A 16,880-nucleotide genomic window follows, 5' to 3' on the forward strand; every position below is an offset into this window, starting at 1 on the left:
CCCAATCACTTTCTCAATCTGGCCCACGGACGGTCCGGGAATCAGCGTGTTTTTACATGAGTAGAATGTGTCCTTTTATTTTAAATGCATCTCTGGGTTATTTGCAGGGCATAGGAATTTGTTCATTTCCCCCAAAAAATATTGTCTGGCCCACCACATGGTCTGAGGGGCGGTAGACCGGCCCACGGCTGGAAAAGGTTGCTGACCCCTGCTAAGGTGTTACACTCACGGGCACTCTGCCACTGGCAGAGAAGCAGCACCAACACTGGCACCATTTTTTGGTAAGATCTTGTGAGATTTCACCATAAATCCACAAAACCTCACTGAAAATTGGTGCCAGTGCTGTTCCCACTTTTCCACCAGCAGAGGCAGCACAGGCACAGCAGGGCACAGCGGCACATCCTGTTTTGCCTCAAGCAGCAAAATGGGACACATCACCCCTGGTTGGAGACCAACTTCATTCTGGGAGGCTGGGGAAAGTCTAACCTGGTTCAACTCCCTGCTTGATGAAGGGAATTCAGAGCTAGCACATCTCCAATAGTTGGTTGCAACAACTAGAAAGGAAGAGTTGAGATCACAAAATCGACACAGGTTCACTCTTCCTCATGGATCATAAAGCTGATCTGGCCAAGTTGGCTTCGAACTCCTGCACTAAACTGTATTTTTAACTGGCTGCATTTAATTTGGTTCCATTCCTGGAGGATGTCCAGTTCTGCGAAATTATGGCTGCCTTGTGCCTTTTTGTCTTCTGCTGCTTTTAGTTATTTGGGCTTCATTTGTTTTTAACTACACGTCATCAGCCGACTGGAGCTTTGCAAAGGAAAGACAGGATATAAATGCCTTATTTAAGCTTGACGCCAAGCCTTATTTTCGTATTGCGCACCCCACCAACTGATCACACAGATGATCCCAATTCTAGCTCCCCGGTCAACAAGCCACCAGTGGCATGGGGGTACTGGGGGGGGGGCTGGCTCCAACACGTGGAAGGGAGCTGCAGGGACAGCTTCCTCACGCGACAGCCCAACGCCACCAACAGCAGCTCCATTTCCAGGGTGGAGAGAGGTTGCAGCACACAAGGCACCCAGCCCAGTAGCTCTGGCTGAGAGAGGACAGTGGTGGACTGTGCTGAATGAATGCACCCCCTGTGCCGCTTTGCAAGGCAAGCCGCAGCGGGTTTCTTCTGTGCCCCACCCCCTTAGGGGCATGCCCTGCACACCCGCCCCAGGAGGCGTTTGCATGTGCTATGCCACTGCAACTCACTTTCCTAGAGGCAAAAATATGGTGGTCCACTTTTCAACAGGAGCCATGTACACACTGTACATTTAAAGAACATTCAAAACTCCTAAAAAGAAGAATTATGGGAACTGTAATTTACACCCCCACCCAGTGTTGGAAACTCAGATATATAAGCTAGCCACCAAATGGCTCCTTACACCAGGGTTGTGGGGTTACAGACACCTGATGAATTGCTGTGAAACCTTGGATTCCCTCCACCATGGCACAAAACCTGAAAGTCCTGACTTTCATTTAGAATTGCAAACACTTTGCAGAAAGCCAGCCATGTTAAATGTATTTGATAGCAGAAACAAAGAATCCCAAATCCCCTTAACGGCTAATCCGTTATATTGGTATAACTTTTGGGGCTCCTATTTGATGGTTTGATGCAAGCCCATGGATGCTTGCATACAACAAGACTTTAAAGCCACCACAGGAGCTTTTGTTGTTTCAAGAAACGAATCAGAGCTTAAGAGTGACGCATCAAAAATTATCCAAGAGGGGGGTGGGGTCATATAAGCAGTGAGGCTGGGAGTGCTCACTTACACCTGGTTCCTGCCTTTGACTTTCCAGGTGACCTTCAGGAAGGTCCAAGGCTGCATCTTGAGCCTGTGCCTCAGTTTCTCTTTAACCAGGCCAGTGATCAACTTAGGAGGACTGAAAACTGCCAATGGTCAGTACTAGTAAATGGCTCCGTGATCCTTATACTGAGATGCTACATTCAGCTCATTGTCAGCAGCTGTAAGGAGTTCCATTAATTCTAGGGAGCCCATCTGGGCACAGAAACAGGAAAGCTATAGAAAAGAACTGGCTGCTCTGACAAGAGAAAGCATTCCCCGGACTGTCATATATTTTAAAAGGCAGCTGAAAAAATTGTGGCTCGTTTCCTAAAATGGCACGTATCTGGACACCACACCACAAAAGAGGGCTTGATGTTTAAGTTCAATGTTTCCTTGAATTCCCCCGGATGACTCTGGACCACCCTACTGGAACACTTCCTCAGCCTGGATGCCAAAGGGGGCTCTTCCCTTAAATCCTTATGTGCAAAAGTGTACACCCCCAATAACGTACATTCAATTTCTCCTCCATTCAATTTTATCCTGCATTAACAATATTCATTAATAACGATAATGATAGCAATAGCTCAAAAGGTTCTTTTCAGCCTGAAAACCCTTATTGGGCAGGCCAGCAAAACCAGTAGCCCGCCAAGCTGAACACACCTCAGTTTGGGGCTTGATGAATGTCCTGGTTTTGCCTCCTGCAGGATAAACAGCTGTGGGAGTCCTCCAGACTAGGTGGCTTTTTGTTTGTTTTTGAAGGGGTATTCTGCAACATGCCACTGATACAGCTGATCGTGATAGGGGCATGATGGAAATCTATAAAAGCTATGCATGATGCAGAGAAAGTGGACAGCGAGACTTTTTCTCCATCTCATATCATACTAGAACTGCAACCATCTAATGAAACTGAATGCTGGAAGATTCAAGACAGGCAAAGGAAAGAACTTCAGACAGCGCAGGGCCCCTCCAGACCCTTCTCTGCAGGTGTGACCCTTCTTTGCAGGTGTCACTGATACAAAAATAGTGCATTGGTGACGGATTGGGCTGCCCACACATTATTCCACTTCATTAGTTCTTCTGTGATGCTTACCCAATATGACTGTGTTATTGCCATCTGGAGGGGCACGTTTGCACTCAGGGGTGCCAACTTGAATAAAATATTGGGATACCCACGTAAGCCTCACCCTGGATAATTGATCACATGGCACTGTGCATGCACACTATTTGAATGGCAATGCCGATCAACTATGGGGGGCGCACACACGAAGGGACCTTGGCCCCTAGGAGTTGGCTCCTATTCTTGCACTAAGGGGCAGCCGAAGCAGAACAGCAAACCACCTGAACTATTAACAGCATTTCAGCTGGAAGCTGCAGGACATGTGTCAAATGAAAACAAAGCAATGTGTCCATCCCAAAACCTTTGCAAGGGCAGAAAATACTGAAATCTGGGTTGCATGTAAGCTCCAGCGTACCATCATGAGCACAAATAATCCTGAATCCACAATCAGAAGGATATCTGGAAGATCCCAGAAACTGCCAGAGCAGGGGAGATTATCAAACACCTGGTAGGCCATAATACTTGGTAGAGATGGTCAGCATTCAGCATAGTAAGGCCTCAATCTCAAACATATTGGTTGCAGGGGTTTTGACTGTTGGCTGCTCTGAGCACTTTTGGATGGACAGCATATACATTTTATTTTATTTTTTAAGTTGCACATCCCGAATGAAGCCTACAGCTCTCCCTAAGAATGGCGGCTTCTGCTCAGCTACAGCTTCAGCACTAAATCAGAAAGATAAACCGCTAACCGAAAGAGAGAGAGGCAACTTTCACTCTGCCTTCATGTGCAGGATGAACAATTCTTCTTTCTGATATAGGGCTCATCCCCTTTGTTAATAGGGACTGCCAGGCTCACAACAGGCACCATTCATTGTAGCCTCAACATGCATGTGTACCGCAAGAGGCATGTTATATGTATTTCTAGGCATTTATCAAAATCTATGTGCACATGGTTAGTAGGTCATTTTCTTGAAATTGCGAGGAGGGTATGCTGTCAGGTTCTCAAATTTCATTGAGTCTCCCATTCCTTGTTTATTCTTTACAGAAACCGCTCTTCACTCAAAACACCCCTACCATGCAAATCTAGCCTCCTGCAAAGAACCCCCAGAATGCAGTTTGGCATGACTGCTAAGAATTCTCTAATAAGAGAACTCCCCTTAGCCCCCTTCATTGGATTTATAGCTCACAGGGTTCCTAGGAAGAGGAAATGACTACTAAACCAGCTATAAGTCTCTGGTGCAGGTGTGTGTCCACAGAGGATCATGCTGAGCTCTTTTGGGAGATCTCCCCAGACTGGGGTCAGCTAGCTATAACCTCCTTCCATCCCTCAATGTTCTCCTAATTACCAGAAGCTATCAGTTGCCAAGGGGAGCTGAATGCAGAAATATGACCTTGGAGAAGGGAAAGGATCAGTTCTTCACACAGTACCATATAAATTTGCAGGGGTGTTTCCTGCTAACGGCACAGTGGGAACAAGGACTTGCCTTAGCTGATGGGGGACGACGACTAATTCCTGCCTTCTAAAATATACCCTTTAATCTAAAACTTTCCACTGCAATTAACCTCTCACTTCAGAGAGCAATTAGAAGAACAGTCCTTCTGGCTAGAAGGTCTCCCAACCCTCCCACAATGGGAACACATCAAAATCAGAAGAACAACTAGACTTTGACGGGCTGCAAAGAAGCCATTAAGACCATAATCTGGTCCTTTGAGGGTGGCAGGATTAGAGAAGACATTTTTTAAAACTACCCAGAAATGGGGAAAGTGATCCATCCTTTGGCAACCAATGGATATACCAAAGAAAGATTCCTAAGCAGGTAGAATCTTCTGATCACCAACTGATGGAGATATCTTTGTTGTGAACTTCATTATTCCACCCCACCCCACCCCCAAATTAAAAGCCTAAACTCTGCACCAAGAGAATTGGAACATTAATTGTACATTAATATAATAGAAAAAAGATGCATGCTGACATAAATTAATCTGTCAAACATGATACTGAGCTGTGTGCCAGTTTTCACAGTTTCCACAGTAATGCCTTCGCCAGCCTTTCCCAACCTGGTGCTCTCCAGATATCTTGGACTGCAATGCCCATCAGTCTTAACAACCAGGCTGATGGGAGTTTGAGAGTCTACACTACCTGGAGAGCACCATGTTGATTAGAGGAAGATGCTCTCCAGGGACTCAGGCAGAAGTCTTCCCCAATCATTTGCTACCTGAACCTACTGGCCGGAGATGCCAGGGATTGAAACTGCGACTTCTACTGCTGCGCTATGGCCCCTTCCTTAAAGGAACAGAAGGACAACGGGAGAAGAATGCAACTGGAGACCACGACAGAAATCAGAGAGACAGGCAAGACTCTGCCTCTCATACAATGGAGATTTCCGCTGAAGTACACTGGACAATGTGAAACTTATCTTCACAACCATGAGGGATAGCAACCTGCTTTTTAAAAATAGAAAGAGACAGGTGCATATGCACAACTGAGATTCTCAGGTCAAAATCCACAACAGGTATCAAATAATCACGCAGAACACATACCAGTTTCTATTAAAACTTCCACAACACCATATAGCTGTGTCCCACCATTCACATCCATATGGAATGGTGTCTGAATTTTCTGAAAACAATAACAGTTGCCTTTACTTTCTATTACAATGGTACCTCGGGTTACATACGCTTCAGGTTACATACGCTTCAGGTTACAGACTCCACTAACCCAGAAATAGTACCTTGGGTTAAGAACTTTGCTTCAGGATGAGAACAGAAATCGTGCTCCAGCGGCGCGGCAGCAGAGGGAGGCCCCATTAGCTAAAGTGGTGCTTCAGGTTAAGTACAGTTTCAGGTTAAGAACAGACCTCCGGAACGAATTAAGTACTTAACCCAAGGTACCACTGTATATTTTTAAATTCTTGTTGCCTGTTAGATTTTGTTGGATGCTGTTATCTCTTGCCTAGTAGGAAAGGGCAAAAAGAGGTACCCAGCTCCACATACACTGTCAAACACAATTGCCAGTATCTCTGCTTGATTATCTTTTATAGAACTCTAAGAATCCATTCCCCCCCACACACACAGGTACGTGCACACACCACACCTGCCTCCCATCCAATACTCATGAAGCAACCTGTAAAATCAGCAGAGTTCTTGTTCAGCACAGTGAGCAAGAGAACCATTTGCTGCATAGGTTGATTACGCTCCTGCTCTGCACTTACTGCTTCTGCTTTGGTGGGGTCCAATTCGTTGTGCTGTAGAGGATGCAGAGATACCACCACCCCTTTCAGAGTTAGCCGAGCACCTCCTAGGTAATCCCTAAATCACAACCATTCATTACGACAAGGCTTTGGCACGTAACATGTAGTGGGGGCGGGGGAAGAAAATATATGGGAAGCAGAATGTTCTTGCATTTGAAAATTCGTCAACAGCTAGCCCAGGGATTTTGCTTCTTGAATGGCTTCACAACCTGTACCACTACACCGGTAGTTCCAAGACATCCTCAGGACTGAGATCCACCCTAAATGTTACCCCCTTCAGCATCTGGCTTGTTGACCACATTGTGGAAAAACCCACTGGAAAAAACATCCTTACCAGCCTCCGCAGACACCCAATAGTGATAATATCATTTTTTTCACATTCCACCATAAGGGAGATATTGAGGTTGTGAATCCCATCACACACACACACACACACACACACACACACACACACAGTTTGAGGAGCTGCTGCAGCAGCACATACCTGGGCTCACCCCTCCTCACCTAAGTGAACTGCTCCATTTTTGAGTACAAACTCATTGGCTGCCATCACCTACCCATCACCATGGCAACAAAGCTAAGCAGTCCAGAATCTCCTTTCCAGAGAAATTCCACGTTTCTCTCACAGGATACACCCACCAGTGGTCTTGAGGGCTCACTCAGCCCAGACATATATCTTTGGAGTGAAATCTACAGAGGCGACTCTACAGAGCAGGGATGGGGAACCTGATACCCTCTAGGTGTTGTTTGACTCCAGGACCCCATTAGCGGCCCAGCACACCCAATGGGCCAAGGATGATGGGAGGTAGAGCCTGGCAACATCCAGAGGGCCACATGTTCCTCAGCCTTGCTATAGAAGAAGTTGAGCAGAGGCCCACACAGATGTGTGGCTGATCCATGCCAATTTTTCATTCTGGAGCTCCTTGCTGGAAAGAAACCAGCCTAGCATTCCCATCGTCACATCCCAAGGCAAAGTTATTGGTGCCAACATCTTCCAAGCCAGTAATGGAACACCTTCGGTCCTCAAGCCCATCTCCCATGTTCCACAGTCAAACCTCCACCCTCAACACCCCAACCCATCCCTTCCATTCAGAGAGAGGCCGGGCCTCTTAGGCCACTGTACTTACTGGGCAATTCACCCTTGGCCAGTTCGACGCTGAGCAGCTCCTTATGGCTAAGGCTCCAGCCGGGTCCAGGGTGGGTGGGAGTGGATGCCGGGCTCTTGGTGAAGATGCCGCTAATGAACTTGAGCATTTTACGGTCCCGGGTAGAGGCCCGACCACCCTCCCGGCCTCTCTTCAGCCCCACAGCTGCCTCTGAGGAGCAGGAGCCAGAAGAGGCCAGACTGCCCGGGCCATGGTTGAGGTCACTGTTGTCCAGAGTCTTGCTTTTGTTCTTGTGAGGGGATAGTTTTGCCCGGGAACCCCCTCTGGGGACCGTCTCCCCACTGCCCTTGACAGCTACCTTCATGCGTCCCTTGACTTCGCTCTCGGGCCACGACAGGCGGTTGGGGGTGGCCCCCTTGTGGCCCCCTTTGCCAGCCTTTGGCTCGGCACTCACCTTGGCCCCGCTGGTGGTCACTGTCTTGAAAGGCTTATTGGTGGCCAGGCGAAGGCGGCGGTTCCCAGCAGCTGGGTGAGGAGAGGAGGCTCCCGAGTGTGAGAAAGAAGAGCCACCCACCCGGCCCACACTCATTTCCAGGGTCCCAGGCTCTGGGCCACCCCAGCTGGCATGGCTCACCAACATTCGGCGCCCTGGCGCTGCAGCACTAGAGGAGCAACTGGCAGTGGTGGGTGTTGGAACTGGCGACTCGTCCCCAGGCACCCCCAAGGTCTCCTTCAGCCCAGCCTTGGGGGGGATTGGAATCACCTCTGGCTTGGGGGGAATGGGGGGAACGACGGGGACCAAAATGGCTTTGGGTTTCGGAGCCACAGCTGGAGCTGCAGAAACCACAGTTACTTCAGGCTTGGCAGTTGCAGCTGGAGGAATGGCAGCCTCAACCTTAGGAGTGGTGGGCGAAAAGAGAACAGCTGGAGGCAGCTCAGGTTTGGGGGGGACAGTCGGGGCTATAGAAGGAACAGCCGGCTCAGGTTTGGGAGCCAGAGGTGGGGCGACAGAGGGCACAGCCAGTTCAGGTTTTGGGGCCAAAGGCGGGGCTACAAAGGGCACAGCTGGTTCAGATTTGGAGAGCGCAGCTGTCGCCGGCTTGGGGGGCACGGCCGGAGCACCCAAAGACCCCAGCCCTTCGGGCTTTGGCGCAAGGGGTCTTCCTTCTGGGCTCATGGCGGCTTTGGCCTTGGGGTCCCACGGGCTTCCTCGGCCCACGCTGCCCCTGGGGGGTGTCCACACGGAGCCCGGCCGCCCTGTGCCATCTGGGGACGGGGACGAGCTGGGCGTCCCGGGGCTGCTGGGCGAGAGCTGCAGCAGGTAGTCGGACGTGCTGGCGCTGCTGGTGCTGATCCAGAGCGCATCCTGCCGGTGGAAGATGCGCTCCTGCCTCTTGAGCTTGGCGGCCGCCGCTTCCTCGGCTTCCTTGCGGTCCTTCAGCCCGGAGGGATCCGCCGCGCAGGGCGACGAGACTCGCGCGGGGCCGCCGTCCCTGCCGTCGGGCACGACGCCCCCATCGCCGGCGCCCGCCTTGTCGTCGCCTTCTTGCTGCTGCACCGACTCGAGCTTGACCAGGGTCAGCGAGATCAGGTAGGTGGTCCGGCGCTGCAGGGTCGCTCCTCTGCTCATGAGTCTCTGCGGGAACCGCCGGCGGCGGCCACGCCGCTAACCAACATGGGCCACACGCTCCCGCTGCTGCTGTTGCTGCCGCCGCCGCCCCCTTTGGATGGCACCGGTCGCCCGCCGCCGCCGCCGCGGACCCCTAGCGCCCCCGCGCACAAAGGGCAGCTCGACAGGGACGGTGCAGGAGCCTCCTGGGCATCTCCCAAGCACGGCGATCCCGGGGAGCCCTTACCTGCTCCTCCGCAGCGCAGCGGCGGGCGGGCAGGCGCGCATCTTCCGCCGGAGGAGGAGGAAGAAGAAGGGGCGGCGGAGGTGGGCCACCGGGGGGCTGGTCCTGGCTCGCTCACCGGAGGCGATCGCCCAAGCCGAGGCGGGGTGCGCGCTTCTCCCGAGCAGGCTGCGCAAGGCAGGGCGGCACGAGGAGACGGGTGGCTGTTCCCATGCAGACGAGCCGGAGCGCGGGCGGGTTCAGAGGCGGGCGGGGGGCGCGAATCGGCGAGCGGATCCCCCTTCGCGGTCTTGCCGCAACCTCGGCCGCCCCTCGGCGCGGACCTCACGGCTCGGGCAAGGCGCCAGCAGCTCTGCTGCTCCCCCGCCGGGTCTTGGCACTCGCAGCCCGCCTCCAAGGGCGCATCTCCGCCTTCCCGCCGCTGCCACCGGGTCCTGGCTGGAAATCCGCGCTCGCGTACCAGGAGGCCGCCTCTTCCCGCTCCCCCACCCGCTCCGCTGCGCCAATGCCCTCCTCCGAGCCTTCCTCCTTCTTCTTCGCCGCTGCCACCCCCCCTCCGCCGCCGCCGCCGCCTTCCTTCTGGCTTCTACTTTCTAATGCCTCTTTGGCGAGGTTCTGGGCGCGCGTTTGGCGAGGTGCTCTTGCGCCTGCCTGGGCGACAGCAGCGGCTGGTGGCGAGCCGGAATGCGGAGATCAAGGTGCTGGTGGGCGGGTGGGATCGTGGAAATCAAAAAAGCAGAGCTATGGCAGCAGCGGCGGCGGCGGCGGCGACGCCAAACCCCTTCGCCGACGGTTTCCGAAGGAGGGGAAAAGAGGAAGAAGCTACGGCCATTTGCTGTAGCCTACGGAGTTATAGGTGGGGGGAGAATGAGAGAGGGGAGAATTAAAACGGGGTGGGAAGGCAGATCCTGAGAATTCTCACATTGGGAATGCACAAGCCAAGAAGTGAAGGATTTCTGCAGGGGCACGTGGAAATCCCGGACTGGATCGCATGGAATCTGGCCCCGCGCACGCGCGCGCACAAGACCTGAGAGATTGCCTGGCTCAGGGATTCTTCAGGCACCCTTCCGGCGCTGGTGCAAGGGGCGGGGGGGGGGGGACAGCCGCCGCCGCCACCCGCAGATGTTACATGTCGTGGGACTAAAATTAGCCCGCGCTGATTGGCTTCCTTAGTCTGCCCCAACGGACAAGGTCATCTGGCGACCCAGCTGGGAAGGCGCAACATCTGGAGGCTTAGGGGGATGATGCGGCTAATGTGCTCAAATCCCCACCTGCTGTGGCATAAGCATCCAGGTAATTCGAGAAGGGAAACGATGTTAAGGTGAGGCTGCAGGTGGAGTTACAGGTGGCTGCAATTGTCTTAACAAGCCTGCCTTTCTGGCCCGGCCACCACCCACCCGCACCTCCATCAACTGCTCCTCCCATTCATTTCCACAGAGGACATGCCTATGACTTAATCAAGCAGGAGTGACTGCTGCACCGGTTTCGGTCATATGTTTCTGGGTTGTTGTTGTTTATTAAAAAAAGCACATCAATTATTATTATTAGATTTACATTTGTTAAGTGTGTATGTGTGTGTATATGTATGTGTGTGTAGTCTCAAAGCAACTTAACAAAATACAGATAAAAATAAAAAAAATGGCAAAATATGTAAATACAAAATTCTTTAAAACGCTCATCCAACAGCACAATAAGAAGGACACTAAAACATAAGCACCACAGCAGAGGCTGATTTAACTATTAAAAGCCTGGGTAAATATCAATGTCTTTAGTCTGGTGCCCAAAAAACAGACCATGATGGCACCAGGCACATTTCCCTAGGGAAAGCATTCCACAAACTGGGGTGGGGGCACCACCGAGAAGGACAGTTCTCATGTGGCCACCCTTCCCATCTTCCTCAGATGAGATACAAGGAGAAGGGCTTTGATGAAGGTGGTTCATATGTTTAACCCCAAGGTTAGGAATGGCACAGAGCACAGAGAATCTCTGCCCAGTAAGTATGAAATCAAAGATGGGTGGCAAACTATGACCCTCCAGGTATTGTGCAGCTAAAGCTCCCATCATCCCAAGATGATGAGCCACCGGTGTTGCCCATCAGATCTAAGGGCTGCTTGTTATTCATGTCCATTGGATGATGAAGCTATGGCACTGGGTTATTTTTAGCATGGCAGCCAGCTTTGTGAATGTGCTGGCAAATCTTTTTAACATGTAGCAAGATCACAGCTCCCTATGTTCTAAAAGCGTGTTGAAATGCTATTTGACCTAGAACATATTTGAGACATAATCTCAACACGCATGGGGGAAGTTGCAAAACTGACCACTTTTGCCAAAATTGGCATGAGCATCATCGTGCCCGAACAGGTCAAGTGAATTAGTGTGGTACAGTACAGGGAAAAATGTGAAGGCAGAATCAAACTGTGGTTGGCAGTGGAGATGAAGGAGGTCAGGTTATGTGACAGCAAGTACTGCAGACCTGGTAATTCTATGGCAATTGAAGAAAGTGTTTGCTGGGAAAAAATATTATTTCAAGGGGGAGGGGGAAGAATTGCCTTGACTAAATGCTGCACACACAGAAGATCTGGAGTAATTTGCCACCTTCTAGTTTCATTCAATAACTAATGCCTCTTCACCCATTGTTTTTACGTGGGGTGGGGAATAAATAGGGGTATGTTGCGTCATAATTCCAGGTGTCAAAAAGCAGCCTGCTGTCAATACAAGGTGGCCAAAATTTGCTGGTGTTTCAATTATAGGACATTGGCTCTTTGTGAACTATGCAGGCCTCCAGTCCATTTCCAGGCCCAGTTCAAAGTTATGTGGTTTTGTTCAAAGGCCTTCATGGCTTGGGACCAGGGTACCTTGAGGCTTTCTCCTCCCCTGCTAGACATCTGGTATAATGTGTCCTAAGTACACCCAGCAGTCTTCCCTGGCCATTTCTATGCTTTCAAAACAAGTACCAAGAAGGAATCCATCCATACCATTGCCTCTCTAAGAAGACATGTGTGCACCCCCCTCAAAGAGCTTCTGAATGTGCTGGTCCAGCCAGTATTCTGATGTTGCCAGCAAAGGACCAATTAATGCTAATTGCACCTAAATATCCCAACTGACGGCACCGTTGAAAATGATTCATATTCAGAAAGCAGCACATTCTGCTCTGGCTGCTTCCTTTCCAAAGTGCTGAGGGAGCATTTCTAGCCAACTGTACTTACATCACAGCACATAATCACCACAGTTCTCTTACCTGGGTCACAAGTTGCCGTGCTGTGCTGCTATAGAAAGGTTTCACTGGCAGGCACCCACATGCAGGACCCGTGCTGCTTTTAAGAGCAGGTGTGACAAGGAGTGGTAGAGACATGGTCATTCCGAGACCAAATTATCTCCCCTACGTGTGAAATGAATACCCAGACACAGAGAACTGGGCTCAGGTCTGCAAGGACGTATATCATATCTGCATGGACAGAAATCCACCCGTCAGTTTAGCAACAGCAGTGCACAATGCAGAAGAGATTCACACAATCTCCATTGTACCCCGAGGCAGTAGGTATGTATGAGTAACTAGGCTGCAGAGTTTGCACACAGACCAGTGGAATTGCATGCGAAATCTCTGTGTCAGCACTTGCACAGGGTCAGACATGTCCTCATCCCTAGGTTTTCTTCATCACATCCATATTAATAATTGTGTATTAATCTTTGTAACCATCTTGATTGTAAAACTTGTACGAGGGTTAAAAAGGTTGTGCCATTCTGAATGGATTGTATTTTCCTTTGTTCCCAAATGCACGTGGAAGATTCCCACCTATTCTTTGCCTTCCCTTTGAACTCAGTCTGAGCTTTCCTCTCAAAAGCATCCGATTTACAGCACAATCCTAACCATTATTTATGAAATGTATATCCCACCACCCCTCCCAAAGGAACTCAGGGCAGGAAACACATCAGCAATAAAACAATACAATTAAAAACATCTTTAAAAATCCACCATTGAAACCATTAAAAACCATTCCCATTTAAATGCAGTCTGGGATAAAGATGTTGAAATGTCCTACTGAATCCACTAGGGCATAAAAGGATAATCATAATCATAATAATCACAATAATTTCAGTTTCTTAGCCACCTTTTACTATAAGGTTGCATGGAAGTTTACAGCAATAAAAAACCCCACAATATTAAAAATTGTTTAAAACAAAGTGCAGTCTTAGTGATCATGGTGACACTAATTATGTAATCAAGATTCCTAAATGTAATTTCCCTTTTCTGGGGCAAGCTCAGGATCCAACCCTTATATACCGTATTTTTCGCTCTATAACACGTACCCGACCATAACACGCACGTAGTTTTTAGAGGAGGAAAATCCGTAGGCATGCCACCCGTAGGCATTCCCTCCATAACACGCACAGACATTTCCCCTTACTTTCTAGGAGGAAAAAAGTGAGTGTTATGGTGCAAAAAATATGGTAATGCCCATTGTTATTGAGACTGTCAAAAGGGTTTTGGAGATGGTTTCACTTCCCCATTATGGGGATTCTTCCTATGATGAAGAAGGAGTCCTTACAGACACCTGCAGGGTCATTGTCTTGGCTGACCACTATTATTGGATGCAACCAGCTTTCTCCTGCTAGGTGGCTGTACAGGTCTATTTTTGCACTGTACAGTGCAAACTAAAAAGACTCAATTTTTAACCTTAAATAATCAATTCCTTTTTTTAATGTACAGAAGCTGGGTTCCCCAGAGTACTAATTGCTGAGAGGCAAACAAAGGGGGAGTGTTGCTGTCTTCCATAGCTGTATGTCTCCAGTGACTGACCATCATTGAAACTTTAACAGGGTACAAGTCAGTGTGATGTGTTTGAAACAGGTTATCATCTCGTCATCATCATCAATACTTCTTAAAAACTCTACATGCTCATAACAGCCCTGGGATACATGTCATTACTGTTATCGCCACAAGTCCGAAACCAGGACCAAGGCCTAGTCCAATCTTACCCACCACTGTGATACCTACCAACCAACCAACCAACCTACCATCCCTTCTCTTATTATTTTAATTTATTACACACATTTCACCTTAAGGTCCCAGGGTGGGTTATATCAATTTAAAATACAGTGGTACCGCAGTTTTTGAACATCTCCGTTGACGAATGTTTCAGTTTCCAAACGCCATAAACCCGGAAGTAAATGCGTCCGTTTTCGAACACACCTTAGAAGTCAAACTTCCGAGGTGGCTTCGGCTGAGTGCAAGATCCTGTCGGCTGTTGAGTCCTGTTGGCTGGGAAACAGCACCTTGGTTTTTGAATGTTTCAGAACTCGAACGGTCTTCCGGAACGGATTACGTTCAAAAACCGAGGTACCACTGTAGTTTTGAAACCATGCCAGTCTCTCATGAGCAGTGACTACATTATTACATGAGCACTGTTCCACAGCATTTGATATTTTAATTTATATATATTCTTTCAAAATAAGATGGGTTTATGAAGCATACTATATCCACCCACCATGCTGACGAAGAATTCTACGAAACAGTAATCAATATCCGGAATTACTGTTCAGTGTTGGACATCATTGTTGAATACACAAAGCTTCACAGCTTGTCTTCCACTGTACAAAGTTTGGTACCTCGATTCCTTTAAAGATTTTCAGAGACTTTGAGACTAAAGATTTCATTTTGTACTTTTTATGATTTGAAGGAATTCTATAAAGATTGTCTATTACGTATGTATATGGTCATTGTGTTGCCTAGACATTGTTGACAGTCTCTCATGAGCGACAGCTGAAGGAGCCTACTCAGAGCAACCCACTCCTTTCTTCACAATGGCTGGCTACTTCAAGCCAATTTGTGCATGTCAGCCTCCTGGCCATTGCCTCATAAGGTGGCTATGTGTCCCGCTTTACAGTGGACAGCGTTACATTTGAAAGTGCCCTCCCTTTGAAAAGCCGTCCCAGTCTGAGTCTAATTCAAAGATAAGGATTCCAAGGAAGGTGGCTTGAAGTTGCCTGTCAACAGTTTGGCACCTGGGTAGCAGACCAAACAGGTCCAGTGGTCACTTGGTCAAAATCTTTCCCACTATATTGAGATGTATTGTATATACTTCTGTTTAAGTTATAATATTTCTAAATGGATGTCTATGCGTATAAATTAATATATTGTATACATATCTTATGCAAATCTGTGTCCTTTTTTAAACAATGCATTTCCTCTGCTTTGACGACACAGAAATTGTCAGTCCTAATCTTGGGTCTTCTTCAGAGCTTCCAGATCTTGATCTGAGAGCACCCACCCTATGCTTAGTCCTCAGCTAACTGAGACAAACAAGCCAATACACTGAACCACATTTACTGGGAAGCAACAGATTGCTCCGTATGAACCAGACTGTGACTAGCATTCAGCGGCTCTTTTTGTTTCACGACAGGCCAGATTTTTCACAAGCACTTTGTGTGCTGCTAACTGGAACCTTTTGAAATCCCAGTCTGTAGATTGCAGATGGAACTATGAAATGCAAGATGAGAAACCCTTTTTAAATCTTAACTGGGAGTTAGTAAATGAATAAATAAATAAGCAAGGAAATAAATAAATAGCAAGCAAACAAATAGCCACTCTGCAAAGAGCTCCCTGCCAGTCACGCTTTATCTTGGTTATTTCCATCACTCCTATCCTTGTCAAATCCGACTGCTTCTTTCTGAGTCAGAGAAGCTAACAAAAATATGTCTTTGATTTTTTTTTAAATCCCTACATTTTGTTGTTATAGCAACCAAAGCTCTGAAAATGTAGGAAAACAGCAGGAATAATTAAACTAAGCAGTGAAATCAGCATTAATGGGAACAGTCAAATGTACCTCAATTCCAAGTTCATCAAAGGAGGAAGGATGTACAAGAGTGGTGGTGGGGAAGGGGCTGGAAACGAGAGTACCAACTTGAATAAAATATTTGGGGGGGCAGGTAAACCCCACCCCACATAATCAATCACAAGACCAAGACCATGCACACCATTTGAATGACAATGCCCATCGACTTGGGCTCAAATATTTTATTGGGGGGGGTGATGGGGTCTCGGTCCCTAGGAGTTGGCTCCTATGGCTGGAAAGATGATGAATACCCCAAAAGAAAGGCTGCGATAGGCTCATGGAAAGGATAAGAGGCAGCTACAATTGCAGGGAATCTCCTTCCTTTAAACTGCAAAAAGAAGAGAGAGATGTACCAGTAGAGTAACTGAGATTACACCTGAGATTACACCAGAGATTCCTCTAAAACAATTACATAAATGAATAATTTAGCAAACCCATGCGTCCTTCTTTACAGAGGACCATTCTCTGTTTGAAGGGCTGTCAGAGGCGGGCCTTCTGGTCCAAGTCCAGTTTGAAGATAAAGAACATGAGGAAAGGAGACCAGCAAGGGCAGGCATAGGCAAACTCAGCCCTCCAGATGTTTTGGGACTACAATTCCCATCATCCCTGACCACTGGTCCTGTTAGCTAGGGATGATGGGAGTTGTAGTCCCAAAACTTCTGGAGGACCGAGTTTGCCTATGCCTGAGCAAGGGCTTTCAGAATTGCCCATCATCCGTCAATTGGCAGCACCCGGAGAAACTGACTGAGCAGCCATACAAATAACTCGATCACAGCCTTCCCCACTATGGTGAGATACATTCTATTCTATTCTATTCTATTTTGATCTCAGTTAAAGTGATTGCTTCTAAATATATATCTGTGCAACTAAATTAGCATATTCAGACCCATGTCCCCTTTTGTGCTGATGCACAAGTGACCTCCCTAACCTGACCACAATGAAGCT

At 48.5% G+C, this 16,880-nt stretch overlaps 1 protein-coding gene across 4 annotated transcripts in view; it reads right to left on the reverse strand.

Moving 5' to 3' along the window:
• AGAP2 (ArfGAP with GTPase domain, ankyrin repeat and PH domain 2) overlaps window positions 1-16,880 on the reverse strand; it is a 111,185-nt gene that overhangs the window by 61,205 nt on the left and 33,100 nt on the right. For 2 of the 4 annotated variants that reach the window (XM_083599176.1, XM_083599175.1), the window contains exon 1: window positions 7,271-9,519. The exons of the other annotated variants lie outside the window; for them this stretch is intronic. In XM_083599176.1, the coding sequence (XP_083455302.1) occupies window positions 7,271-8,879 (1,609 nt within the window). In that variant the 5' untranslated portion in view covers window positions 8,880-9,519. Of the gene's footprint in view, window positions 1-7,270; window positions 9,520-16,880 lie in introns of those variants that run through there. 4 annotated transcript variants of the gene reach the window in all.

The sequence above is a fragment of the Podarcis filfolensis genome (assembly GCF_964270895.1).
Source record: "Podarcis filfolensis genome assembly, chromosome: 2".
Classification (NCBI taxonomy): domain Eukaryota; kingdom Metazoa; phylum Chordata; class Lepidosauria; order Squamata; family Lacertidae; genus Podarcis; species Podarcis filfolensis.